The 27,626-nt window shown below is 51.0% G+C and overlaps 1 protein-coding gene and 1 long non-coding RNA gene across 4 annotated transcripts in view; both read left to right on the top strand.

Moving 5' to 3' along the window:
* Positions 1 to 16,003, top strand: part of Rgs10 (regulator of G protein signaling 10) — a 38,188-nt gene extending 22,185 nt beyond the window's left edge. For 2 of the 3 annotated variants that reach the window (XM_021657889.2, XM_021657890.2), the window contains exons 4-5: positions 4,753 to 4,896; positions 15,566 to 15,912. In XM_021657889.2, coding sequence (XP_021513564.1) covers positions 4,753 to 4,896; positions 15,566 to 15,712 — 291 coding nt within the window. In that variant the 3' untranslated portion in view covers positions 15,713 to 15,912. Of the gene's footprint in view, positions 1 to 4,752; positions 4,897 to 15,565 lie in introns of all 3 variants that reach the window. The other variant, XM_060380758.1, reaches the window with a different exon arrangement.
* An 8,379-nt stretch (positions 16,004 to 24,382) lies between these two features.
* On the top strand, positions 24,383 to 26,241 carry LOC132655766 (uncharacterized). Its single transcript, XR_009593592.1, has 2 exons — positions 24,383 to 24,528; positions 25,761 to 26,241. It is a non-coding gene; the product is annotated as an uncharacterized LOC132655766 (long non-coding RNA).
* The last annotated feature ends 1,385 nt before the right edge of the window (positions 26,242 to 27,626 follow it).

Raw genomic sequence — 27,626 nt, 5'->3', positions numbered from 1 at the left:
CCCCAGCTGCTCAGGGTTGGGGTAGGTGCTGAGAACATGGCTTCCTTCTGTTGTCTGCCCAGACTCCCACCCTTTCTGGGCTTGTCTATTCCGCCCCTCTCCAGGTTTGTCCCTCGTGCTGTGGCCCCTCTGTTCCTACTCCTATTGCTCTCCTTTCTGTGGGCTAATTCTCTAAAAGTTTCTTGTATCATTTAAGACTTTTAAAGTTACGTTTATTTCAGCACAATGTGAAGGTCAGAGGATAACTTGTGTTCTCCATCCACTATGGGGGTCCTGGGGTGGGGTGGGGGAGTAAAACCCAGGTCACCAGCCTTGGTAACAAGTGCCTTTACCTGTGGAGCTCTCTCACCGTCCCCCTCACTTTGTTGTATGTCCCTGCACCCTTCTCTTTATGAAACAAAGATGAATGAAGTCTCATCCACAATGGTGTCGTGTTTTAATGTGCTCTTCCTGGGTCTACCTCTGGTAGAGAAGCAGGATGGAGAGGAGTTGGCTGATGGGAGAGGCATGCAGCCGATCACATGAAGAGGCGTCACAGGGCCCTTCCTAGAGGAGAGGTGCTCTGGCTAGGAGGTGACCTTCCCTTCTCTTGGTGTCTCTGGGACACCTACCCATGTTGCCAGCAGTCAGTTGGTTCAGGGGGCAATGGCTTGGGAGACTGTTGGGCTGCATGATGGAGTGGAGCGTGTAGTTGCAGCAACCACGGCAGGACTCAAATCTAGGGAGGGCTAGGAGGGCGCAGGGCCTGGTGTGAGAGAAAGACAGAATCTGAGACTCCTGAGAGAACAGGGTCTTCTGGTGAGGGAGCAGGGACAAGGAGGAAGGAAGGCATGGTGCCGGGGACTGGAGCCAGAGGTACTCAGAGACCCCTGGAGGGGCTTAGCAACCAGAAGCAGCCAGGAGTCCCCAGGCAACATGGCCTGAGATGGCAGGATTCAGCTGGGAAGGGGGAGGGGAGAGTGGGTAGGAGGAGCTCCCAGTGGACTCTTCTCTCCAGATGTGTCTTAAAAGTTGGGAATGAGGAGGCTGTTTGCCATGGGGAGATGAAGCAAATGCTTCTGTGGTTGCAGGGCATCAGCATGTGCCCCGAGCAGGGGAGAAGAGGCCGCCCCGCACCCTCCTGAGTGCCGGACAGCTGATTGCTTTGCCGTTCTGAGCAGATGGGTGTCTGAGAATGAATGTGCTTCTCTTAAACCTGCACTGGTTGGGAGCAGGCTCTCAGCGCTGACTTCCTACCCTGTGTTGGAGCAAACCAGGCGGTGTAGTCCCCAAAGGAAAGGCCCTGACCTGTGTCTAGAAGGAGCTCACCGAGGTGTCAGAGACTAGACACGACAAGCTTTCTCAGGGAAGGAGAAGCTGTGGTGTGGGCGGTGGCTGGAAGCGTCTCTTAGCGCCTTCGCACACCTAGAGCTGACTCCACCAAGGGAGCCATTCTGTTCTGCTTCCTACAGCAGCTAGAGCAGGGTTAACAAAAGTCTGGAAAAATCTACCAGAATAGCTCAAGTGACCAGTTCTTCTTTTTGGTTCAGTGTTCTCAGCCAGGGCACCAGGCCTTCCCGTGACTGGCCTGTGGTCAGCAGTCTCAGGGTTTCCCTTTTCGATCACACTTCCTATCCTAGTCCAGATAAACTCTGCCGCTCACTCATTCCTCTGCGCTCACTGGGTCAGCGCAGCAACAGAAATCATCTTGTTCTCAGAGGCTGGCGAGGGTCAGCTGCTTCAGACGGTTGGCTGAGAGCCAGGTTTGGACACCTGTAGCCCTGGCACCTGCTTCCTTTACCCCGGGCCACCTGCCCCCATATTGGAGTCTCAAGCTGCTTGCATGCCTCCTTTTCAGAACCACCCGAGAGATCCTGACTTCATGTGGGCCATGTGTGTTGCACGCATGCATGGCAGAGCATTTGTGTGCCTAGTGCGGATGTCTTGGGGAGGGGAGGCCTGCAGACTTTTGCATGCAGTTTGCTCATCTGGCCAACTGAAGTTCTACTTTCATGAAGTTACTTTAAAACAGGAAGTGGGTTTCCAAAAATGTTCCCTTCTGACAGAATGGGGTTGGTGGGAGAGGCTCATGGCTCCGTGGACCCAGTGGGTCTTTGAGAGACATGAATTTCCAAACTGCTGCTGTGGGCCCCATGATGGTCCCCAGACCTAAGCTAGGAATAGTCATATTTATCTTAAGAGGCTCCCACGTCTTTGAGTTTGACATTAATTAATTGCCCCTGTAGTCAGAAAGAAAAGACACAGGGCTTTGAGGGCTGACCCCCCACTGGGCACTGTTCCTGTTTCAGCAGAGAGATAGTCAGGCCTCCGCCTCATGGGGTCTTTTGCTTTCTAGTCTCTGGCATGAAACAAGCTCATTTTCTTCTATTTTGAAGCCCCGATAATTGAAAACTTCCAGGGATTTTCTATAAGACCAGAAGTTTTCAGAGGCGGGTGTTCGCTCAGTCAAGCTCTGCAGGCACCATCGGAGGCTGGCAGCCTCCCTGGGGGGAAGGTGTTTTCTTAGGGACTCCTGACCTCCCCATCTCCTCCACAAACCACAGGCTGTGTGCTGCATGTCAAAGGTGTCTCTCCGTTGCCTTGCACTGTGGGGTCAGCCCGGGCCTGGGACCTAGGTTCACACAGGAGCTATCTCTGCTGCAGGGGGGTGGGAGGAGCTATCTCTGCTGCAGGGGGGTGGGCGCGCGGACAAGTCTCCATCCTCTTCAGGAAAAGGAAGGCTCAAGGGAAGCTCTCGTGGAGAGTGCCGAATCAGCAGCCCTGCCCACGGCAACTTTGAAGACAGTTGGCTCCTGTCTGTCAGGGAAGGTCACAGACCTGTCACGATTCTCAGTGGCTCCTGGCAGCAGGGCATGGCACAGTTCTGCCACAGTTCTCAGTGCAATGACAGAAGAGCTGAGTGAGCCTCTTGCCAGCCTTGTCTCCAGGATACCTCCATGCCTTCCAGTGGGCCTGCGCTGGGGACTTCTGGGCGTACAGTGATTGGTCTCTGCATTACTTACACTTAAGGTGTGGTCACTTGGAGAACTTCCTCGTCTGGAAGACTGATAAGCCGTCTCTCCAGGAGAGCTCAGTGTTGCCTCTGGGACCTGAGTGGGATTGAAGTTTGGAGTCAGACAGTCTTGGTGTTGACTGCTTTGGCCCTGGTTCTCACCCGGAAGCCAGCATTGACAGGAGAAAAGGCCAAGAGGTTAAGGGAAGGGAAACAGGCCTAATGTGTCCACAGCACAGCAGGCGCTGCTGGTGGTACGTGCGTGTATGTGGTTTCGCCGGACTTCATGTCCTGGCGAAACACACATAATAAAACTGTGTTTATTTGGTGTATTCCCAGTGCCATGCAGACACTGCCACTGGACCCCAGATCCTTTCAACACTCCCAGGAAAATTCCCGTACCTATCATGCCTGTTACGGGTGGTTGGACTCTGATCCACGTTTTTCTAGGTTCTTAGTCAAGGAATTGCAATGAAGGTGCACAGGGATTGCAGAGTAGCGAGGGGACTATTGAACAGCAGAGTCCTAGTACGACTCAAAAGAAATGTGCTATCAAGAGTGACAACAGAGGCTGGGCTTGGTGGCACACACCTGTAATCCCAGCACTCAGGGAGGCCGAGGCAGGCAGATCGCTGTGAGTTTGAGGCTGCCCTGGTCTACAAAGCAAGTCCAGGATAGCCAAGACGGAGAAACTCAACAACAAACTAAAAACAAACCAATGAAAAAACCAAAATAAATGATAGCACATGAGTGGTACCGTATCCCAGGACCCCAGGTTATTGCCTGGGGTGACTTTGATGGGGTCCTGAGGAAAGAGTGGTTGCTGTGCCATGGATGAGTCTATTTTGACTGACATGTTCGAGATATAACTTCTACTGTGCGTATGTCCCTTCCTGTGATGCAGCTGATTTGAATCATATGCACGCTCAGCTGTACGGAGATACGAGATGGTAAATAGAGAGATTCTCCCTAAAAATTCGCTTAAGGACAGTTTGCCTTCTTGCTCATCCACCCGAAACTGCCTCAGGGCAGACTGGCTCCTCCAGGTGTACCTGGTTGTGTCTGGAGTGTGACTGAATGGGAGCAGGAATATATTTGTGGTTGTTAAGGGAGGGAGAGGGTCATCCCATTGTTTGGAGTGGGCTGTCCGTGTTGCTCTCGGCAGGTCCCAGGTCTCTAGCTGCACTGTTGGGAGGGGCTTCCTGTGCGCATCCCAAACTGAGAAGTCCCGGGTTGCTACACTGTTCCTTGTGCTCGCCCACCTCCCCTTCATTCCTTCAACAGTCTCAAGCAACCACTAATCTTTGTTTCTGGGCATCTGCGCGTTCTAGGCGTTTTCCATGAACAACATGATACCGTGTGCAGCCTCTCGGGTCTGGTTTCCTTCATGTAGCTTAACAGTTCCAAGGTTCACTCAGGCTGGAGCTTTGACCCATGAGTTTCATTCCACCTCAGGGTCAAGTAACATTTCCATGAGCTCTGAATTTGGAGGGTTCACAGGCTGAGCCCGGCTCATGCCGGAATGCCATTTTCATTGTTTCTGAGTGATGAGGGTAGCAAATTTGTTTCGGGAGACTCGGCCTCAGATGTATCGTTAGGTATGGGGTAGGCTGCTGTGGGCCTTCTCAGGGAGCTTGGCTCCGGAGGCAGCGATAGCGCCCAGCTTAAGCTCCTCCAGCGCTGGCTGGAGGGTGGAGCTGGTTTCAGGCCAGGAAAGGCTGTGCTGGTGGATAACAGTCCGGCTCCTCTGTCTCCTCCAGATGCAGGAAAAGGCCAAAGAGATCTACATGACCTTCCTGTCCAACAAGGCCTCTTCTCAAGTCAACGTGGAGGGGCAGTCTCGGCTCAGTGAAAAGATTCTGGAACAACCACACCCTCTGATGTTCCAGAAGCTCCAGGACCAGGTAATGTGACCTCCTTGCCCGGGCCTTGATCTGAAAAGCTATCTATGTTCACTCCAGGCCTGCGAGAATTCTTCGGGGAAATGCCACATTCCCCAGGAAAGACCTCATCCTGCCGTGCCGGCCTGAGTGGCGAAGGCTGGGAGCCCCAGGTTCTGAATTTGGATTATGTTGACTTGTTCTCTCTGCACCATTTGAATCACAGCATTTCTCAGCCATTTCCACCCAGATGGGATGAGAGGCTGGGTCTGTCTGAGGGATGCAGGTTACGGAAACGTGGCAGTCATTAAAAGGAGGGACAGTTAGGGAGGCCTGGAAATGGTGTCGGGGATTCTAAGTCTGTTTTTGTACAGATGACCAAACAACTCCCTTACCGCCGTGGCCCACAGCTGTAAATTTATAACGTGGCCTCTCAGTGATAATGACAAAGTAAAAATTCTGAAGCACATTCCACTTAGAAGCAGAAGAGGTAAGTTTAAAAGTGGGCGTATTAAAGCGGTAAACCTGAAGTTTTCTGGCAGAATTTCTTATGAGGAATATTCAGTAAATGTCACTAGAGGAAAAGGATGTGACCTGAAATTCAAACCTGGATTTATAAACTTGTGTGCGCATCTGTACTCCGCTGTAAAATGTGAGATCCACTCTGGGTGAAGCTCGCAGCTCTGCTGGGAAGGCAGTTTCAGACTAAGGGACCCATACTGAAGAACTAACATGGAGCAGCTGTTGAGGGGAGAGAGAAAGGATTCTGGAAACAACCACGAGGATTCAGATCAGCAGGGAACCTGGAACTGGTTTTTGTACAGATATCCAAACGCCGTCCTCACGGCCTGTCCCGAGGAAGGCACTCACAGAGAGGCCCTCCAGCTTGGAGAAGCCAGTCGCGTGAAGGATGGCGTGTTACCAGCCACTGATGGTGGGTCCCACTCCCGGAGTTGACTGTTCAGAACTGGAGGTCAGACGTGGCGTGGGACCGCTTCCTCAGGTTCTCAGGGAAGGCTGGGTTTGCAGGTCTGAGGCTGCACTCTGTGGAGACGGTGCCCTGTGTGCTGGCTGAGCGTTTGCTTTCGGGGCAGGGCCTTTTGGTCACCTGGTGCATAGATCCTAGAGCAGTGGTTCTCAACCTGTGGGTCGAGACCCCCCTTCCGGGGAGGAGTCTCATGTCAGATACCCTGCATACCAGGTGCTTATGTTACTATTCATAACAGTAGCGAAATGACACTTATGAAGTAGCAATGAAGTACTACGAGAAGCACACGAGAAGCTGTATTAAGGGTCACAGCTCTAGGAAGTCTGAGAACCGCTGGGCTGGAGGACGCCGGGTGTTCAAGATGCTTCATTTTCACTCATCTGAGAGAAAACAAACAAACACGCAGGCAGAAGGACTCTGAGAGCAGTTTCCAACTGACGTGGTGGCGAGTGTAGAGCCCACGTAAATTCTGAACAGAGGTTGGGTATTGAGGGAACTCTGTTTGCGTCCCTGGGGAGACGTGTCAAGGGCCTTCTGTGGAAGCGGCTTTGAGCAGCGGGCATAGATTTGGGAGGGAGAGGAAGAAAGGGAAAGGCAGGTTTTGTGACTGTGACCACATGGGAGCATCTGCCTCTTCTGGCCCCCGGGATCTGCGGAAAGCCTCCCTTGGATGCTTTACCGCACAGCCGGCGTTGAGCGCCCGGTCAGCTGCTAGGTTCTGGGCTATCTGCAGTGCTCGTGCCCACTGCTGCTGAGCCGTCCTGGGAGCTGTGCCTCACTCGGCATGGGCTCTCATCTCTGCTCTCACCTAGTCGTCTCCTCATTTTGTTACCCACAGCACCAAGGCTCAGGGAGCTGTTGTGGCTCCTCAGTTAACGTCGCCAGAGAAACCGTGGCCCCTCTGTATCCCTCCCAGCCTTCACCCATCTTCCAGCTCAAGGACAGCCCTCTTCTTGCAACAGAGGGAGGACAGGGGTCATGTGAACACAGGTCAGAGAGAGGACAGAGGTCGTGTGAACACAGGTCGTGGCTTTGTGGGGTCACAGAGACCAAGGTGGCGATGAGGTGAGGGAGCCTGGTAGAACTCCACACAGTGGCCTGTGCTCAGTGCCCCAACTCCCCAGAGCTACTGTGACTTACACATGGCTCAGGCAAGTGTCTGCTGGGGAGGCTGGCTGGCACAGAGAGGAGACACATCAGGAAGGATGATGGTTTTTTTTGGGGGGTGGGGTGGGGGTGGGAGGTGACAATATAGTTGTTATTCTGAGATACAGTCTGGCCTCGAGCTCTGACTCCATTCCTCTGTCTCCCAAATGCTGAGGCTGCCAGTGTGTGCCGTCACACCTGGGTAAGGGACAAAAGTTTTAAAGATTTTTTTTTTTTAAGTCTACCTGATAGGAAAAGGCATTCGGAAACTAAAATATACAGAAGGGGCACTCCCTCATGATTTCACCCGGAGATAGCCACCAAGCAACATTCCATCTCTAGGTGCCCATCTTTCATGTTCTATAAATAACACATGTGACCCACACTCGTCACCAGTGCGGTTCTGAGTTTGACTGTAAAGGAAGTGCTTTTATATCCTGTTGTGAAGCACTGTTTATGAGAGAGGGAGACAGAGACAGAGAGAGAGAGAGGTGGGTGGAGGAGGAGAAGTGCAGCCACGCCATCCCTCGCTGTCCCTGGAGACTGGTTGCAGGAGCCCTTCTGATACACACACACATGGCTGAAGATCTCCCTAATCAAGCAGTGCTAGAGGGTGTGTAACCTACACGTCTTCGCACAGGTTTAAATCCTCCGTGGGTGACTTTATCTCACGGAGCACCGTGTCTGTGCTTACACTGTGTTTCTTAGGGATTGTGGCAGGAAAGAAAAGCTCCGTATACATTCAGGTTCTGTTTTCCTGTGAATGCAGCACGGCCTACTCGTGCAATGTCGGCTGGTTTACAGAGGCGGGGGAAGTGGAGAAGGCACCTGGGTTTTGCTTCGTGTTGGAAACCTCTGTCCGTCAGGGGCCTAGAGACAAAGGGACAGCATCGCCTGCACTCTCTGCTCCTACAAAACTTCTATGCAAACCCTGCAACCATTTCCCCCCCCCCCAAGACAGGGTTTCTCTGGGTAGCCTTGGCTGTCCTGGGCTTGATTTGTAGACCAGGCTGGTCTCAAACTCACACTGATCTGCCTGTCTCTGTCTCCCCGAGTGCTGGGACTGCAGGTGTGTGCCGCCCCCCAGCCTCTGTTGTCACTCTTGACAGCGCATTTCTTTTGAGCTGTACTAGGGTTCTGCTGGGATTATAGGCGTGTGCCGCTCCGCCCGGCTGGACCCTGCGTTCTTAAGTGAAGGAGGTTAAATTAAAGAGAGAAGTGACGGAGGCCTCACGATTTTTAAAAAGTTTTTATTTACTTATTTTTGGTGTGTGTGTGTTTGTGTGTGTGTGTGTGTGTATGTGTGTATGTGTGTATCTGTGTATGTGTTGCATGTAGAGGCCAGAAATCAACATTGAGTGTCTTCCTCAGTTGCTTCCCGCTTTAGTTTTTAACAGAGTCTCATTGGCCTAGAGCTCATGGGTTTGAGTAGGCTGGTGGCCATCTTCACTTCTCTAGTGCTGGGATTACAGACACGTGTCACCATGCCAAACATTTGTGTGGGTGCTGGGAACTCAGGTCCTCACGCTTGTATGGCAGTCATTCTGTTGACTGAGCCATCTTCCCAGTTCTGAGTCCAAGGTCTCACTGAGCCCTAGCTCCCCATGACCGACCGCCACGTGGCTTGAGGTGGGCCTACCTGACTAGGCTGCTTTCAGCCATCGTCACAATGTGGCCTTGTTCTGCTAGGGGAAGCCAGTGGTCAGCATGGCTTTTGTGGGACACAGCTGGAAAGCACAACCAACATCCTTGAGCTCAGATTAGATGGCCCCACAACCCGACACCCTTTAAAGAGCCCCTTAGGCTCTTCACTGCTAACTCTTGGTTCACACAGGCTCTAACAGGTTCTTTAGAGCAGATCTGAAGTGAAGCACTACCAGGGGCTGAAGGCAGAAAGCAATGCCTGACAACCGGGGAGGAGGCAGACAACGGTTCTGAAAATTAACCACAGCACAGTGATCTGGGGCTGGGACATGTGGGAGCCATGTTCCCACACACCGCAGTATGGGTGACTTGACTGCTGAGCTAACAGCACTCACAAGGCGACAAGTGAAAGCCAGCTACGGTCAGTATAGTGTGTGAAGAATGCACTGTGTGTGTTAGTGAGCATTTTAGCAAAAGTAAGAGGAATTAGGGGCTTCTCACTCTTATCTGGGAAAGTCCCCCGTGGAATAAGGGGAGAGGCGATTTCCTGATTTAATGTATAAGTTTGGCTTGTCTGTATGCCGACTGGTGACTCATCAGGAGGGGTTGAGGTTGGACTCTTGGGCATCGTAGTCTGGAGCTGGAGGCTGAGCTGCACAGGAAGCAATAAGGAAGGCAGAAGCAGGAAGGAAGGTGGCTCCCTTGCAGTCACTTGGTTTCTTCAGTGAGTATGCTAAGAGCTGTTTGTGCTTCAAGGACACCAGCCCCTGCCCGTCCACAAAGACAAGGATAAATGCTAAGAAGGAAACACAACAGCCACAGAACAGCTTAGAACATCTGGGAGGGGCTCCTGGGGGATCTCTTGGTTCCCGTAGAGGCCAGAGCCCTGAAAGACAGCAAACCTGGGAGACAGGGTGTCCCAGAGAGGACAGTGTAAAGGCTCCGAGGCAGGTGCTGGCTGTGTGCTGTGAAGGTCGCTGTCTCCACTCAGTGTCTGAGCAAGGGGTGCGAACGCTTGTTAGATCCTGGGGCTATGGTGCCAGTTTAACTGAAGGATTTTTCACATTTAGCTTTTTTTTTTTGTTTTTGTTTTTTGAGGCAAGGTCTCTCTGTGTAGCCCTGGCTATCCTGGAACTCACTCAGGCTGGCCTCAAACTCAGAGATCTGCCTGCCTGTACTTCCCGAGTGCTGGGATTACAGCTGTGGGCCTCTGCTGCCCGGCTGAAATTTAGCTTTTTATCAAGTGGGCCAATTGATCTAGTAGGTGTGATCTCGGAAGCTGGGCCCCTTGGCCCTGATGCCCAGCCCTGGCTATCCTGGCCTTCCCTCGATGGGCTAGAGAGGGCAGGTAACTCAATACTGAGCTGCCTGTATTACTACAGAGTCAGCTGTTGGCCTTGGCTTCCTAACCATGGCTTATAATTGCTCCTTGGCCTGATGGCCAGCCCTCCTCTCCCGTCACTTCCTGGATGTTGATCACTATGTGGTAGATTGGAGGAGACACATTGGGCATCTGGGTGAGGCAGGGACCCTGCACCGGAAGGCAGGGCACAGGGCACAGTTCCACAGGCACAGGACGCACCATCGCTCCTTCCTCCCAGTCTGCATCAGGGGATCCCAGGCAACGGGCTAAACAGTTTATCATGCCGGCTTGCAGGTATGGGGCCTTGCTAAGCCACATCTGTTCTGAGAGGGGTGGGAGAGGCAGGAAGCAGCCCCATGCCTACTCAAAGATTTTCTGCTTTTGCCGCCCGTTGGAGACAATCATCTTCTTATGCTTTAAGAGGCCTTCCTGGCCGCTGCAGCCTCTTCCTCACTCTGGCCCAGTTGTTTCCATTTTCTCCTCTTCCCTAGGATTCCGACCATGCTGTCCAGTCCCGGGTCAGTTTGCCTGTGAGAGGCCTGGTTTTATGGAACCAGCTAAGGGCCTGGGGCAGCTAGTTGAGACTCACTAGCACCTTGACCTTGAACTGCAGGCCTCCAGAACCACGGGGCTCACACCTGTGCTTCCGTTCTAGCAGTTTCCTAGCCCGTCAGTCTCACGTCTTCAAACAGCAAAATCTTCTTAAAATAACTTATTTAACTTTATGTGCATTGGTGTGAAGGTGTCAGATCCCTTAGAATTGGGAGGTATAGACAGTTGGGAGCTGCCATGTGCGTGCTGGGAATTGAACCCGGGTCCTTTGGAAGAGCAACCGGTGCTCTTAACCACTGAGCCATCTCTCCAGCCCCAGCAAAATCTTCTTGCATAGTCAGGAGACTCGGAACCTGAAATCGGTGGGGAGGGTCTAGAAGAGGAACTTGCCGTAGACCCAGCTCTGATCTGTTTGTCTTCCTTGGGATCCGTGGGCTATGACCGTGTCACCCGTCACTGCTGTCAGATGGCTTCCTTCTTTCTAGGTCTCTGCATGTCTTACCCTCTTTGGAGAAACATACTAGTCTTTGGATCGGGGTCCCCCTACCCTCTAGGGTGATCCCAGCTTGATAGATCAGCAGGTGTATGTTTAAATAAAGCCATGTTTTGAGGTTCTAGGTGGATATGTGTTTTGAAGACACTATCCAGCGTGCTGCTAACCTTTATGACTGTTCCTTTCCCTCTAACATATTTGAGATCACTGTTTAAAACTCAGTACATTTTTGAAATTAAATATTCAATCATTTGATGCTTATGGGCAAGTTTCCATGTTTAACTCTGAAAGTCTCTCTCTCTCTCTCTCTCTCTCTCTCTCTCTCTCTCTCTCTCTCCTGTAGTGAAAGCCTGATCTGGAGCATGCCTGTGTGTCCCAGGCTGGTGTTGAACTTTTGATCTTCCTGCCTCTCCATTCCAAGTGCTACCCATCATGTAGACTTTTTTGTTTTTAAACATTTATTTATTTATTTAGGCTCAGGGAGCACAAGCGCTGTGGTGCATGCATTAGAGTCAGAACAGCTTGCAGGAGTTGGTTCTCTTCTCCTAGCATGTGGGTTCCAGGGAGCGAACATGTCATCAGCTCACTGGGCTTGGGTGGCGAGTCTCTGTACCATCTGAAACGTCTCGCTGGCTCCCAGACCTCGTTTTCAATGAGTGCATAGCGTTCTGTCACCTGGGTGGTGAGGTGTGTGGGACAGAGAGCTGGCCTGCCAGGCTTGGCCTCCCTTCTGCCTCTTGCTCTCAGCTAGGGGCTGGGTTGTGCCTCCTGTCCCTGCCCCACTGCAGGTGTTGAGATTGTAACTCACAGCCCTCCAGAATGTGGCTGCATCTGGAGACGGGAGCTTAGAAAGGATAATTAAGTTAAATAAGGCCATGCGGGTGGGCCCTGATCCAAAGGGACAAGCAGTTTCTTTGTTTGTTTTGTTTGTAAGTGGTGTGTGTGCCTGTGTGTGTGCCTGTGTGTGTGTGTGTGTGTGTATGTGTATGTGTGTGTGTGTGTGTGCATGTTAACGTGCATGTGGAGGTCAGAGAACAACTTTGAGTCGTTGTTTCTCTCCTTCCATGTTCACATGAATTGTGGAAATCAGACTCTGGTTACCTGGCAAGTGCCCTCACCTGCTGGGCCATCTTGCTGGCCTCTGGTGTGTGTTCTTATAAGACGGATAAGGGGATGACCATATGACACAGAAGTCGGCCTGCTGGTAGCTTGACCTTGGATCCTGGCCGCGGGAACTATGAGGGAAAGTCGTCTTTGGTTCTGTTATTCCAGACAGAGCTGAGTAGCTCTCACCATCCAGCGGAGCACTAGCCTTGAGGCCTGCTTTCCTCCTCCGGGAAACCACAGCCTCCAGGGCCTTGTGATAGTTTCGTGGGAGAATGCTCATTCGGATGCCTGGAGTGTGTGGTCACAGACCTCTCAGCAATGTTGGTCCTCCTCGCCTGAGTGTCTGCTGAACACATGGGAAACACATGCTAGGCCCCTTCATGGCCATTTGCCCTGTGAGAGGCTGTGGTCGGTAGCTTGCAGAGGATCTGTAGTCAGCTGCGTGCTCGCTGTCACCCTGTTGCGCATCACTCCTGAGGGACTCTGTGGTGGAGACGCCTGGGGCCACACACGCTTATGCCAGGAGGCCTTGCCTGTGGCAGTGGGGAGCTGGCCTCTGGATCCCGTGCAGAGCTACAGGGTGTGACCTCTGTCCTCTGACCTTCCTGCTAGGCCTGCTGCCCACAGCTGCTTCCTAGTCCCTCCAGCACCTAGAGGTGATGGGTGCCAGACATCTGGAAACCATAGCCTGAGGAGTTGTGGCTGGCTGGGCATTTCACACCTGCCCACCACAGGGAACTGGCCCCGTGTCCTTGTTAATAGGTTGTGGCAGAGCCAGCGAGATAAAGGGCACACAAACCGGAGTTTGGCCCTTGGATCCTGTGGTGGAAGAAGAGAACCAGTTCCCAAAAGTTGTCCTCTGACATAAGTACATGTGTGTCCATACTCACATTCCTCCCCCCAGGGTACCCCAATAAGACAAATGCTTTTTAAAATATTCATTTATTTAATAATTTCATGTGTGTGAGTATTTGGCCTGCATGTGTGTATGTCTAGATACCGTGTCATGCCTGGTGTTCCAGTGTCCCCAGGAGTCAGAAGGAAGCATCTGCTTCCCTGGAACTGGAGTTAGAGGTGGTAATTCCAGTGTGAGTTACCATGTGGGTCCTGGGAATCAAACCTGGACCCTCTGCAGGAGCAACAAATGCTTTTAGTTGCTGAGCCATCTCTCTGGCCCATAAATACTTAAAAAAAAAAAGTAAACTAGTCCCATCCAAGAGCTGAGCTGGCAGAGGAAAGCAGAGCCGCTGGGGCTCTGGAGCACCATCTCCAAGAGAAGCAGCAGTCTCCTGCCTCCGCTTACCCTGGATACCCCCAGTACTCCCCTCTCTTCTCCCTGAGGTGTGAGCCTCAAAGTCACAAAGAGCAAACAGGATACTCCTCTCCCCCCACATAGACTTCAGATGAGAGGCCTACCCTTGCTACTGGTGCTGGTGGGGTTTGCTAGGGACCCAGGGAAGTGATGGGGATGGGGGGGCTGCATGGCCAGGCACCTGGGGAAGCGCCCGGGTTACAAGACTGCATGCCAGGGAAGGTCTTCCTTCATAGAGATGGCTCCAGTAGTCAAACCTGGAGCATTTATTCTGGATTCTGAGCCAGGTGGGCACATGTAAGATCCCCTTGGGGGTTCATGTACTTGAAGGGCTGTAGGATGACCAGGTTATCTGCTTAGCACATTTGTGGGAAGCCTAGAGAGGAGAGTGGGGTCTCTTATCCCCAGCCTCCTCACCCTGCTGCTACTGATTTTTTTCTTTCTTTTTTTTTTTTTTTAATTTCTGGGATGTTATATTTTCTTAAAAAGTGGTTTGTACAAATGTCAGCAAGTTATACTCACCTCTGAGATTACAAAATTGATACAAAAGAGGTGAGTACTCCTAAGCTTGGGTGAGATGGGAGAGGCCCCAGGGGAATGGAAGGCACAGGTTTGAACAGTTTCTGAACAGCTCAATGTGCTGGATGTTTCCTGGGTTTGGTCTCTGCCAAATGGGTGGTTTGGTTCTCCTGCAGCCCTCGTGGGAACACAGAGGTGAAAGATGGAAGATTCCCATCCTTTCTGGAGGAGCTGACCATCTCCCAAGCAGATGTCCTGAGGCCTGAGGCCCTGTGTGTATTGGGAGAAAGTAGTTTTAAAAGATGTCAGGATTTTACCACCCACTTGACAACCCTGCCCACCGTGAGTGGCATTTTGGAATTTTTCACCCAGCCAGACATGAGCTCGTGCTGTATCAGCAGGCAAGCTGGTGTGTGCCTTGTGGCTCTTTAATCTGAATGAAAGACACAGAGGCAGAGATGGTGATATAGAGAGGCAGGAGGCTTCTGTGTCCAGACAGCCCTTGCAAGAGCCTGTGTGGTGCTGGCAGGTGCAGTGCTCTTTAGTGCCAAGACCTCACTGGGCATCCTCCTCAGCCGGAAGCACCTCACAGTCACTCATTTCTAGAGATCTCGGCCTGCCTGGCTGCGCAGGGATCTGCCCTGCTGCTTGCTTCCGTTCTTTGCGTCTGGGACCTGGTCCTGTGGCCTCTCCTAGTGGAGACTGCGTGTGTTCTCTCTTCTGCCTTGGATACGCTCTCCTTGTCTCTTGGCGTCATCATAGGGCTGAGGTCTCCAAAGCCGACTTACTGGCTCTTATTTTGTTTGTTTGTCTTTGTTTTTGTTTTTCGAGACAGGGTTTCTCTGTGTAGCCTTGGCTGTCCTGGACTCGCTTTGTAGACCAGGCTGGCCTTGAACTCACAGAGATCCGCCTGACTGGGTCAGGCTTTTTAAAAGTTGGTTTTTGTTTTTGTTTTCTGAGACAAGGTTTCTTAGCTCAGGCTGAACTCACGCTCACTGTGTAGCTCAGGCTGAACTTGAACTTCTGAGGGCTGGAGTTACAGGCATGTGCCACCCCACCCAGCCAGAGAAGATTCTTAACAGGCCAGTCAAGGCAACGGTATCACTCAGGCTGCATGCATCTGTACTTCCATGGAAGACAAAGATGCATTTGAGCACGTGAATCTCTAATCTACAGAGTCCACTGAGATTATTTCACACAATGACCCAAACTGCCCAGTAAGTGTGCCTTGTCCCACACGGCCCTCCCCCATCATTGTGCTCCTCCTTCTTGCTGTTATTATCTGTGTGTGCTTTGTGTATCAGTGTGAGCATGTGCATGGCAAGGCGCATGTGCGGGGGTCAGAAAGAGGACACCTTGCGGAAATCAGTTCTCTCTCTTTCTACTGTGGGTCCCGGGGATGGAACTCAGGTCAGCACTTTTACTTGCTGAGCCATCTCACGGGTCCTACACTAGTGTGGCGTGTGTGTGCGTGTATGTGTGTGTGTGTGTGTGTGTGTGTGTGTGTGTATGATAGTCTTTGGCCCATTCTTTGATGGTAGCCATCAGAATCTTCTCTTTCCTGTTTAGATCTTCAATCTCATGAAGTATGACAGCTACAGCCGTTTCCTGAAGTCTGACTTGTTTTTGAAGCACAAGCGGACCGAGGAAGAGGAAGAGGAGCCTCCTGACGCTCAAACCGCAGCTAAGCGCGCTTCCAGAATTTACAACACATGAGCCTCCGAGAGCTGAGGCCTGCCTTCGCCCCGTGGAGCAGAGGGGTGGACTCGGACCTGTGCAGGGTGTCATTGCTTTGCCATATTTGAGGACTGAAGTGTGCAAGACCTTCCCTGGGGATGTGTGTACTTTATTAACTGTTTGACCAGTAACTTTTGCATGTCGGCTAATCTTCCATTAAAAACAAAAGTAGCTTTGAAGTTTTAGTTCACAAAACAAATGCAATTCCTCCAACACTGGATGCTCAGAGCATTTAAATTTGATTAAACTTCCCATGAGGCCACAGGTAAAGCCTTTAGCCACTTTTACTTGGTAAGCCTTCGCCCTGCCCTTCGGGCCTGGGCTGTGTATGTCCACAGATCCTCCTCCTCCAAAGCACAAGTTGGTCTGACAAACACAGGGTGGTGGATATTGTTTGCTGATTGCTTTTGGGGTTGTATAGTTCTCGAGAGAAGTTCAGTGCTGTCCGAAGAAAATCTCTGACTCTGGGGTGTTCAAAGGGCTGTTCTTTCTCTCGTGGGGATCCCAGTCCCTTAATGCATGACATTTCACATAACACACGTTAAAGACTGTCTCCACAGAAACACTGTCTCAGCCAGGGCAGAAACCGAAGAGAAATGGTCCGTTGGTGGTGGCTGCTCCCAGTGGTGTCTGGTGGGACCTCAGCACAAGACACATGGGAAGGATGGTGTGGATGGGATGTCCTTTCCCTTCGCTGCCTTCCTCCTTCTGTGAACTCTGGCTTGAGATTCCAGTGAGGGGAAAGAAGTGCTGTCTACATAAGTTCAAGTTCAAGGCTAGCCTGGTCTACTTATAAAGGAGCCGATGCAGCTGGGCAGAGAGGCTGGGAATGACCTGTGGGTTCTAGCCACCCTAGGTCACTTCTCTTACAGTGGAGTCCATGGGGTTCCCAGAGTCAGGCTCGGCTCTAGCTCTCATTTATACCCACAAAACAATAGGCCTCTGCTGCTGCTTGGCCTCCTGACTCAAGCTCTATCATTTGCAAAATCCCCTGCTATTGAGGAGGCTATGGGACTTGTCACTTCAACCAGGACACTTGAGAGACAAGGTGCCATAAATTTTAAAGTGATAATAGCCAGGCGTGTTGTAATCCCAGCTCTTGGGAGGCAGAGGAAGGTAGATCTCAGTGAGTTTAAGGTCAGCCTGGCCTACATATAAAGTTCAGGCTAGCCATGGATACGTAGAGAGAACCTGTCTCGCAAACCAATCAAGAGCTGGAGCGATAGCTTGGTTTAGAGCATTTGCTGCTCTTCCAAAGGACCTAGGTGCAGTTCCCAACATCCACAAGGTAGCTCATAACTCCAGTTGCAAGCAATCCAGTGCCCTCTTCTGGCCTCTGTGGGAACTGCAAGCATGTGATGCACCTAAATCCTTGAGGGTAAAACACTCATACCCATACAATAAAACAAATCTTTAAAAAGAAAAAAAAAAGTATTAAAAAAAAAAAAAACCCAAAAGAATTATAGCGGCCTGGTGTCTCTGACAAACCATTAACGGTGATGCCCTGAGGATGACCCTCTGGTAAACTTGTCCTATCTGGGCTCCTTGTTCGCTTGCTGCTTCCTGTCCTTTCCTCTTGGTCCTGGAGGAGGGATGGCCTTTGGGGAGATGCTCCCTGATGAAGATGGAGCAGCCACTGGGCATCTGCTGGCAACTGCAAACCCAGGACGTTGCACACCCCTTGGGCACATGCCTCCTGTGGGTGTCTTCTCTCTGCCTCTCTGGAGCCTGGAACTGGATGGTGATACCATAATGACACCCAAGGACACTGTTACCAGAGCCACATTCTCACTGCAAGCAGGGTAAAGAAGTGCATTTTAAAGAGTGAAGGCTAACAGCGCAGGTCCTCCGACTCCTTTGCTTGTGGCCAGGGGGATGTAGGTGGACCCTCTGCATCACTGCAGATCCATCAGAAAGCCCACCACGGGGAGGGACCAGAGTAGCTGGAGGCCTCCCTCTGACTTTTCCATTTACACCACTGGTTCAGAGACTATTTTAGAAGACACTAAATTGGATAAAAGGAATAACCAAAAAGAACCCATAGACTGATCATATGAAGAAAAGTACCTTCCCTCATTCCTCTCTCCTTACTTCTTGACCACTAAGAATTTACACCAAACTTAGGTACATACAGAATTTGGTACCCGAGGAAGTGATTGCAATGAGAGTAAAATATAGATCCATGGAGCCAAATAAATGCTTCTATCCTTTTATCCTATATCCACCCGCTCATCCATCATCTGTCAACATCTGTCTATCCACTCACCATCATCCCTCATCCTCATCATTCACTCTCCCAGCCTTCATTTATCCATCCATCATCCGTCTCCTCGCTCACCCATCCACCCATCATCTGACCGTCCATCCATCCATTGATTAGTATTTACACTAGGCCAGTAGCACACTGGGGATTGTTAGATGCCAAGGTTGAAGCGGATGGGGGGGGGGGACAGGTAGATAAACAACCGTGACAATTCACACACCATTGATGTCTATAGATGTAGTTCTTATTAAGGCCTAGAGAGGCCAAAAAGCCAGAAGGCAGTTACTAGTGAAGAGATTTGGTTGCTTGAAGTTCCTGTGAGGAGGGACACATAGGCATGGCGGATGCCCAAAACTGCCACCAGGAGGCAGAATGAGGGGGTCATGGAATGAGCCTTCGTCGTCATTTCCTGAGTAAGGCAAGCAAGGCCAGGGTGTTTGGGATTGGCCAATCTGCACATTTTTACTAGGCTCTTGAAAATGACTGTGCCCAGTTCTCTTGTACCTGGCTGTGGGGCAGCGCGGGTGTGGACAGCGGCCCAGAGTGAGGGAGCGTAAGGATGGTTTGGTATAGTTGGCGTGCTCTAGCATGGTTGCTGTGTGTATGAAGCCTACAACCCGGTTGCTTATGGCCTACAGATTGACTAGCTCTGGGAGGAGCAGCCTCCTCGGGGTTAGCAAGGTCCCGGATGTCACAGCAGCAGAATAAAAAGATAGTCTTAGAATAACGATCTCCAGAGATCAGCACTCAGCCTGTGGGCCATGGGTGCGTTCTGCTGTCTTTGCTTGGGCATCTTTTTCAGTCTTGTGACCATGATGCCTCGGGCAGAGAATAGCATCATCCCCTGCAGCCCACAGGCTCTCCTATTTCCTGTTGCTTTGTCTCAGGCCACTCACGTGGCCTGCTCATTCCCAGTGTGCACTCTCATCTCCATTTCCCACCTGCAGAGAGCACAGCCCAGGGGACATTTTTCTCTGACTTTATGGTCGCTCATTCCTCTTCCCTAGCCACTCCACTGCCCTGCCTGGTTCCTGCCTCCCAGCACGTGGGACCCAGGAATTGAGCTCAGATGGTGAGCACCCTTCCTGTGGAGCCACCTCACACTCCTGTTGTTCCTTCTCCATCGCAGACTCCTCTCTAATGGTGCGAGGAACCATGGGATCTTCTTTCTCTTAGCCATTTTCCCAAAGAGATTTAGGGTGAGAACATCAGGTAGAGTGGCAAATACTCACAAATCCATGCTTGTGAGGGGCAGGATCTGGGGATGCATCCACCCCTGTCTTCTGACCTGGCTCTTTTTTGTCCGGTCCCCTCACTGGGCAGAACCTTTGCACGACTAGCCTGGGGTGAATGCTGGCCTTCTAGCAAACATGCTCATTTCTCACCCATCAGATATGTAATAAGCACCTTCTACATACACCCTGGGCCAAATAGTGGCTACTGGGACAACGCCATAGGAGAAGAGGGCTGAGTTAATCCTGTCTTCAGGGAGGCGGCTGGTCAGGTGATGATGCTCCTGGATCCAAAGGGGGTCTGGTGGAATGTGAATGGCCGATTGTGCTCAGCCCTGAAGCTCACAGGTTTGTATTGGGGGTGCTAAGCAGAGCTGCAAAGCTGAGGGTGGACGATGGCGGGTGAGCACTGTTCTTCCGGGAGTGAGCCTTCGGCTTCAGCCTCAGACGAGGAGCTAAGCTGACGGGACGGGGATGCGCATCCTGTCATGTGTCGCAGAGTTAGAAGCTGATTAATTGACAGCCAGCTCCCAGGCCCCACTCTGCCACACGGGGGGTGGGGGGACACGACACTTTGTTTATACGCTTTACAAACTATCAGGCGAGCCCAGAGCACAGTCTGGAATCACATCCTCTGCTATTTACTTTCATTTTGTCTGCAGATGTTCATTAGTTTAAGTGCTCCACGGTCTTGCACCATTAGCTTTCAGGGGTTTCATTTTTAATTGTCTTTCCGCACAAGGTTTGTTTGGTAGAAGGCAGTGAATATGAAGAGGCTAATGGCTAGCAAGGGCACAAGGAAACCTTGAATGCTGAAGCGAGCCCTAATCCTCGAGCAGGCACTGTGACCCCTCACAGGATTCCCACCCACACTGCGAGCCCAAAGTCACGGTGTAAGAGGTGGGTTCCTCTTGTAGGAGCACCTGGATGAGGGCCTTGCAGGTGTGCCTGTCCTGGGGGGTGGACTGGAGAGGTGGTCCCAGCGCTGCAGCCTCCTAGAAAGGTGGCCATTTTCAAATTCTCTTAAAAGCCAAAGAATAAAGGCAGCTGGGCAATCCCTCATTTCGCATTGAGATATGTCGCTAAGCCATCTTGCATTTTCTTTTCCTTTTCTGGTGTGTGTCACTGTGCTCATGTGTGCACGTATGTGTGGAGCTGTGCATGCAGTAGAGGTCAGAATTCAACTCTGTCCCCAGTGCTCCCCACCTTGCGAGTTTTTGTCCTTACCTCCCTAGCTCTACGGTTCCAGGTGCACCCACCATGTCTGGCATGTATGTGGATTCTGAGGATCTGAACTCAGGTCTTGCTCATACAGCAAGCACTTTGCCTTCCCCCCAGCCCAAGCCTTCTAAGATTCCTCTTCAAGATCTACTGTGCTTCCATCTCCACTGCCATAGTCCTGAGCAAGCAACCTTGTTCCTCACCAGTGGCTGCTTTAGCTTCCCCCAAACTCCTCATTTTGCCCAGCATCTGTTAGAAGCACAGACTTGGCCAGATGTGCTCACTCTGCTTAATTCCTCTCTGTGTTTCTCCTCCTCCTCTTCCTCCTTCTTCTCTTCCTCTACCTTCTCCTCCTTTTTATCCTTCTCCTCCTCCTCCTCCTCCTCTTCTTCCTTCTTCTCTTTCTCCACCTTCTCCTCCTTCTCCTTTTCCTCCACCCTTTCCTCCTCCACCTTCTTCTCCTCCTCCTTCTCCTTCTCTTCTTCCTTCTTCTTTTCCTCTACCTTCTCCTCTTTGACATTCTCCTCCTCCTTCTCCTCAGAATGAAAATTCAGGCCACAACTACGGCTTTGGGGCTGCAAGGCCAAGATCTGAATCCAGCTGGACCTTACCCCTGTAATCCCCCAGGCTCACCCTTCTCGGCCTGTTTGACCTTGTGCCAGATCTGTAAGCAGGCACCATGCTACTTTTTGGCAGCCTTTGCATGGCATCCTCCTCAGCCTAGGGTAACCTCCTCCTGACCTTGGAGGCCCCTACCTTCCCATGTACCAAGCCTCAGACGGATAGCTACCTCTTGTTTTGAAGACCCTTGAATTGCCCCCTCTCTTTGGGCCTCTCCTGGCTTCTTTTTACTTTGCCAGTTTTGTCTCCCTAGGAGCAGGGACCAGGTCTGTTCCTAGTAAACACATTGGCCAGCTCAGTGGTGCCTAGCTGCTGAGAAGCCACACTGAAGATGCTCCAGAAATGCTCCCTGAGTTGAGTGTGTGAGTGCAGGAAGGGCGTGGATCTGAAAGTTTCAATCAGTCTCATTCATAACCCATGCCATTGGCGTAACAATGGAGATTAGAGGGTCAGAGGATCACACCCTTACTTTCTCCTCTCACCTCACAGGCAGGTGTGAGTCTCCTGGGCTCTGTGGGGAACTTCAGGGTTGCTGAAACCATCACAGGTCACTAGCGCTGTACTCAGGACCACCAGAACCAGAATTAGGTGTTCTGTTCATTTTGTTTTTCAAGACAGGGCTTCTTTGCGTAGCCTTTGTAGACCAGGCTAGCCTCAAACTCACAGTTTGCCTCTGCCTCCCAGCATGCTGGGATTACAGGCGTATGCCACCGCACCCGGCTCAGAATTAGGTCTTCTAGACAAGGTAGTTCAAGACCTTTCCCTGCACCAAACTGGGCCAGCTTCCAGCAAAGCTTGGAGCAAAGCTTGGCCTATTTTGTTTAGAAAATATGTCCCTAGATGTGGAAAATATGATCCCTAGAACTCACCTCAAAAAGCCAGGTGGCAATGCACACTTGTAATGGTAATGCTGGGGAGATGGTGACGTGAATTTCTGGGGCTCACTGGACAGCTGGCCCCAGCCTACTTGGTGAATTCCAAGCCAGTGAAGGACCCTATGAAAAAATGGTGGACAGCACCTGAAGAATGACCCTGAACACTGACCTCTGGCCTCCACGCACATTCGCATACTTGTACGCACACGAAAAAGAAAATGTATCCTGTTTCTCCAGAAGGCTGTAGGACGCCCAGTCTTTGTTCTGTCTTCCTTTTGATCTTCAGGACACACCGAGGGGTCCTGGCCCCTGCCTGGGGAGGAGCCAGTGCTCCTTCAAGAAGTCTGATTTCATGTTTACAACCATTTTTTTTCTCTAGTGCTTTATGGTGAATGCCTTCTCATGCCAATAAACAAAATTATGCACCATTCACCCCAAAGTCTTGTTTGGAGATTAGACAGAAGATAAATGTTTCCCTTGTGCTAATTCTAGCTCAGTTTATATGACTGTTTTGCAACGTAGGCAAACTGTTTTCTTCTTATTTAAGCATCGAAGCTCTGTTTTTTAAACTGTTATGGCATACAGATCGCTTCAGAGTAACAGATGTCTGCTTGATAGAGTTGTTTCCCAGCAAAATAACTGACTGTTTTATGGTCTCCGGAGGAAGGGTGGCCGTGCAAATGTGTGTCTGTGGCCCACTTGTCACCCTCTCATCCTCTTAAGATCGGGAGAACAAATCCAGTGCCCCAGGCTGCCTCCTGACTATCTGCACTTACAGATGGAGACAGACAACAGAGGCAAGACTCTGCTATCACAGGAGGGGCATCACGTCCCTTCCTCTCGGAGGAAGGACATCCCTTCAGTTTCCTAGGTGAGCAAGGTCATGACACTGAGACACCAAATCCATGTGTACTCTTACTAAGTTTGCAAGTTTCTCCAGAATCTTAGTAGATACTCTATCATCATTACCGTCATCATTACCGTCATCATTATGGGCACCATCATTAGCACCATCAACCACCACCACCACCACCACCGCCATCATCATCATCATCATCATCATCACCATGATTGCTGATGCCATCATCCCGTTAACACTGAGAATTCTGGCTCATTCACACTGTGTTTTGTCACCCGAATTCTAGCCCAGCTCTATCACTTTCCAGCTGTGCGGTCTGGGATAAGTCACACCTCCTTTTAACCCTACTGGCTTTCTCCTCAGACAGTGATACCGTGGGTGACTATGTACTTTAGTCTATTTAGGTTCCTATAACAACGCACCCTAAGCTGCGTAACTTACAAACAACAGAAGCTCAAGATCAAGGCATTGGCAGGTATAACAGCTCACAGTGGGATAGCTTCCGTATACAGGATGCCTCCCTACTGTGTTTCCTCATGCTGATGGGAGCAAGCACATGCCCTCAGGCCCCTTTTGTAAGGACACCAACGCCATTCTTCGATCATAACCCTCTAGACTTAAGTTGCCTCCCGTGGGACTCCCTCTTGATCAGATCACATTGGGGACGAGGTTCCAACACCTGACTTTTGGAGGGAAACAAAGGTTCAGACGCCAGCACCACATACGATACATAGGAGGGTACATGTCATGTGCAAGGCATGGTGCCTGGTACACAGGGGGTTAATAAATAGTAGCGTGCCGGGGAGTCATGCAGCTCCGGAGGCTGTCTGGTCTGTCTGAGGCCACTCAGGGAAGGACAGAGGTTCCTGGTCCGAGTCCTAGACTGGGCCTCTTTTCACTGTTTCCTGCCCAGTTCTGACACATGCTATTCCGGGGTTGTTTGAGCAGCCACAGGAAGCACCCCAGGGCCACAGCTTGGCCTGCGTGTCATCCAAATGATTAGTGTCCTAACCAAGTACATCTTGAGAGCAGGATCTGCGAAGGCCTCCAGGACAGCCAGCCAAGGAGCAGCTAGGAAAGAGAGCACGAGGGCCAGTGGCAGAGTCCGCAGCAGCTGGGACATAGCTCAGCTCACCGTAGGCTGAAGGCAAGAGAGTTCCAGGGGAAGTAGCTAGGGAGGTCGGAGCTGAACGATCCCGGACAGCGTGCATCTGAAGGAGGGAGAGGGGCCCTGGGTTCTCCGTGCCATCTGGAGCTGGCTCAGTTGGTAAAGCATGAGGACCTGAGCCAGGCCCCGGCACCCACAGGAAAGAGCAGCTGTGAGCTACGGCGGTTCACACCTGCAATCCCAGTGCTGTGGAGGCGGAGACAGGATGGATCCCCGGGGCTTGCTGGGCAGCCAGTTAGCGAGGTCCAGTGAGGGAACCTGTCTCAAAACATACGGCGGCGAGTGATAGAGGACACCTGACATTGCTCTCCGGCCTCCACATGACCAGTTAGTTGTACACACGATCAGGTATGGAGGGGGGGAGGGGGGGGAGGTCGCAGGATGCTCCTGCAGTTCACAGCTCTACCTCACTGGGGCGATAGTGAGCCACGGAGCGGAAACCACTTGACTTCTGGCGGAGGAAGTTTTTGCTGAGCGAGGACCCTCCCAGGCTCTGGTCACCATCCTGGATGGATTCTTTAACACCGGAGGGTTCCCTGAGAAGCCCCTTATCCAGGTCTGGTTGTGAGGCTCTTGTACTAATCTCCAGAGACCTGCCGTGTCCGTGGCAGGTGACCAGGGCCATTGACTTGGCAAGCAGATGTGGGTGGCAAAGGCCAGAAGATGAACAGCTCTGTCTCTCCTGGGCCCTAGCTCCAGGGCTGCCCGAGGCCGCCGGAGCAGGAACTTCCTGGTGTGCTGGGATTTCCCTCCACTCTTGTTTTTCCTTTGATTTCATCCCCTGCTCTGCCTCTGCCGCCCTCAAGAGACCCCACAAATTCCCAAGAGGCTATCAGTGGGATAATTATGTGCTGTTTTTTGTTTGTTTGTTTGTTTAATGTGCGGGATTTTCTTGTTCTTTTTGGTACTGGCTTTTACCTATGTAGCCCAGGCCTCTCTTGAACTCAGTAGGTTAGCCCAGGCTGACCTTGAACTCTGACAGTCCTCTTACTTCAGTCTCCCGAATGCTGAGATTACAAGCACACGTCACCATAGCCAACAGAGTATCATTGCTCAGCGCAAGTTTCCTGCTTAAAAGAACTGCAGGGTTTTTATTTTATCTTATTTCACAATAAACTGCCGGGCCTCAAAGCTACATTAACAGAGATCAAGAAATGACTGGCCGGGTACACAGGAGCTTAAAGGTTTAAAGTGGTGGAGATATTTAGGCTTTTCTCTTACCCATTACTCGACTTGAAAAGTAAACACTTAAATCTTCATCTTGGGCCACAGAGATGACTCAGCAAGTATAGGTGCTTGCCACCACGCCTGATGACCTGAGTTGAACCCCCACGTCCACGAATGCACCTCAGCCTGCCAACAGCCCCACATACAGAACATAGGTGCACACATAATAAATAAAGCATTCAAAAGTTAAATCCTCACTTTCTGCCTTGGATGTTCCTTCTAGTGACTATTGTTATTATTTCTTAAAGTTCAGAGACAAGAGGCCAAAGTTTAAGTCTGTCTACTCCTGCTGGCTGGGGTAATTTTATTGAATAGATGAAAAATCTAAACAAACAAACAAACAAACAAACAAAACCCAAAAAACTTTTCGAACCTCAGAAGCAGATTGACATCACCGGCTAATTTCCTGTTTCATATCCTTTTTTTAAAAAAATTATTATTAGAGCAGTTTAATTATACAGACTAATGGGTTTTAGTTGTGTAGACGAGTAGATTTCATTGTGACAGTTTTCAGACATAAATGTAATGTGCTTTTTGTGTTGTGCTTCTTTTTAATTACAGCAACATGAAAATCCAATTTTTCAACGATATGACTCCGTCTAAAGGAATGCAGGGCTAACGCCAGTGAAGGAATGGGCTTGCCAGTGAGACTGGGAGAGAGAGAGAACAGCAGCAGGCAAAGAGCCGGCTTCCTTCGTCCACGTCTTTTATGTAGGCTGCCAGCAGAAGGTGTGGCCCAGATTAAACGTGGCTGGCCCCACCTCGAAAAGATGCATCCCCAAATATCCGGATTAAAAGTGGGTCTTCCCACTTCAAACGATTTAAATAAAGAAAAAGAATCCCTCTCTGGTATACCCAACTGCTTGGGTTTTAGTTAATTCCAGATGTAGCCAAGTTGACGACCAAGACCAGCCCAGCACAGACCCACTGCCTCTTTCTCCGTCAGGAGCCCCATGCTCAAGTCCTGGTCCCTTCCTGTAAACATACCATTACACAGAAGTCTTGTGAAAAAAGAAGAGGCCATTAAATGTCAAGGCAAACATCTGTGATGTCGCTCTCTCAGAGGTGAATACGTGTGTGTGTGTGTGTGTGTGTGTGTAGGGGGTTGGTGAAGAGGTTGCTGGGTCTCTTCCTCAGTCGCTTTCAGTGAACCTTGCTTTGCAGTGAACCAGGGTCTCTCCTGTCTCCTCTTCCCAGGGCTCGGATTTTGCATATGTGTCACTGTGCCCAACCCGTATGTGGTTTCTAGGGATTAAACACAGGCTTTTCTGGTTGCATGGAAAGCGTTTTTACCCACTGAGTCACTTTCCCAGCCCCCAATCCTTGATCTTTAAATTCACTTCGCCTTTCATGCATCATGTGCTAACACAGACAATCCCTCTCAGTCTGCTCTGACAGGACTGACTGGGGAAGAAAACTGGAAAAGACCTGGGACAAAGCCTGCTCCCCATCAGCCAGCAGGGGCCGCAGCAGCTGGTTTGTCCCCGCTAACTTGCTCTCTGGAATGTTTTCTGGCTGAGACACTCTGGGAGAGCCACTGAGCTCTGGCTGGGCTGCCGGAGTTGGAGGAGCCCAGTCCTTGATTTCTTCCTGCAGCCAAGGATAGGGCAGCCATAGTGGTACAGCTCAGTGGTAGTGCACTCTTGTCCCATGCTGTAGGCTTAGGCTCAGTCCCCAGTACGGAGTGTCTGGGGGATGTGTGTCTATCAGAGCTGACTTAAGTTGCGGTGGAACTAACAGTGTTCTAGGGACATGAAGAGAGCTGTCACTTTGTGACACCCCCCCCACTTCCTCCAACTCCCATGCTTAACGAGGCCATTTTTGCCAAATCTCACTAGGTAGGAAGAATTTGAGGCTCTTTTTCAACTAAAATACCCGCACTTCTTTGGTGAATTATTAAAATTCTAAGTTGTAATGTTGGAGCGTTTCTGGTTTTACCATTCCTTAATAATAATTTCGCTGTAATAATAATAATGATCTGTTTGTATTAAGTCTTCCTCCCCACCCACCCACACACGCATTTGCAATGAAACTCAAAGCATCTGGTGAGGCCTGTGGAGCAGCCGCCTCCTCCAGCTGGCATAGATGTGAAGCAGAGCGCTGCTTCATGTCCCCGGGTGGTGTGTGACAGCAGAGCTGTGTTCCGGGCCGGTGTGTGACCCTGCTGACCTCGTGCCCTGGGCTGCAAAGAGGCTGTTGAAGTGTGATCAAGCTTAAATGCCTTGCTCTTCATAAAGCATGATGGGGATCCTTTTTTCTCCATCTCCTTGGTCCTCCGCAGTGCCCACTGGGCATAGGGTGAAAGATGGGAAAGATTAGGGAGGGGGCAAGTATCATTCCACTTCGTTTACCTGGGAGGAAGTCAAATGCTTTCAGATCAGTCTGAAGAGGGCAGTGTCCCAGCTGCCCAGAGCATCCACGCAGGGC

Source organism: Meriones unguiculatus, chromosome 1, assembly GCF_030254825.1.
Source record: "Meriones unguiculatus strain TT.TT164.6M chromosome 1, Bangor_MerUng_6.1, whole genome shotgun sequence".
Lineage (NCBI taxonomy): Eukaryota > Metazoa > Chordata > Mammalia > Rodentia > Muridae > Meriones > Meriones unguiculatus.
Note: the sequence above shows the minus strand (reverse complement) of the source record. Positions and strands in the feature narration are given on the sequence as shown.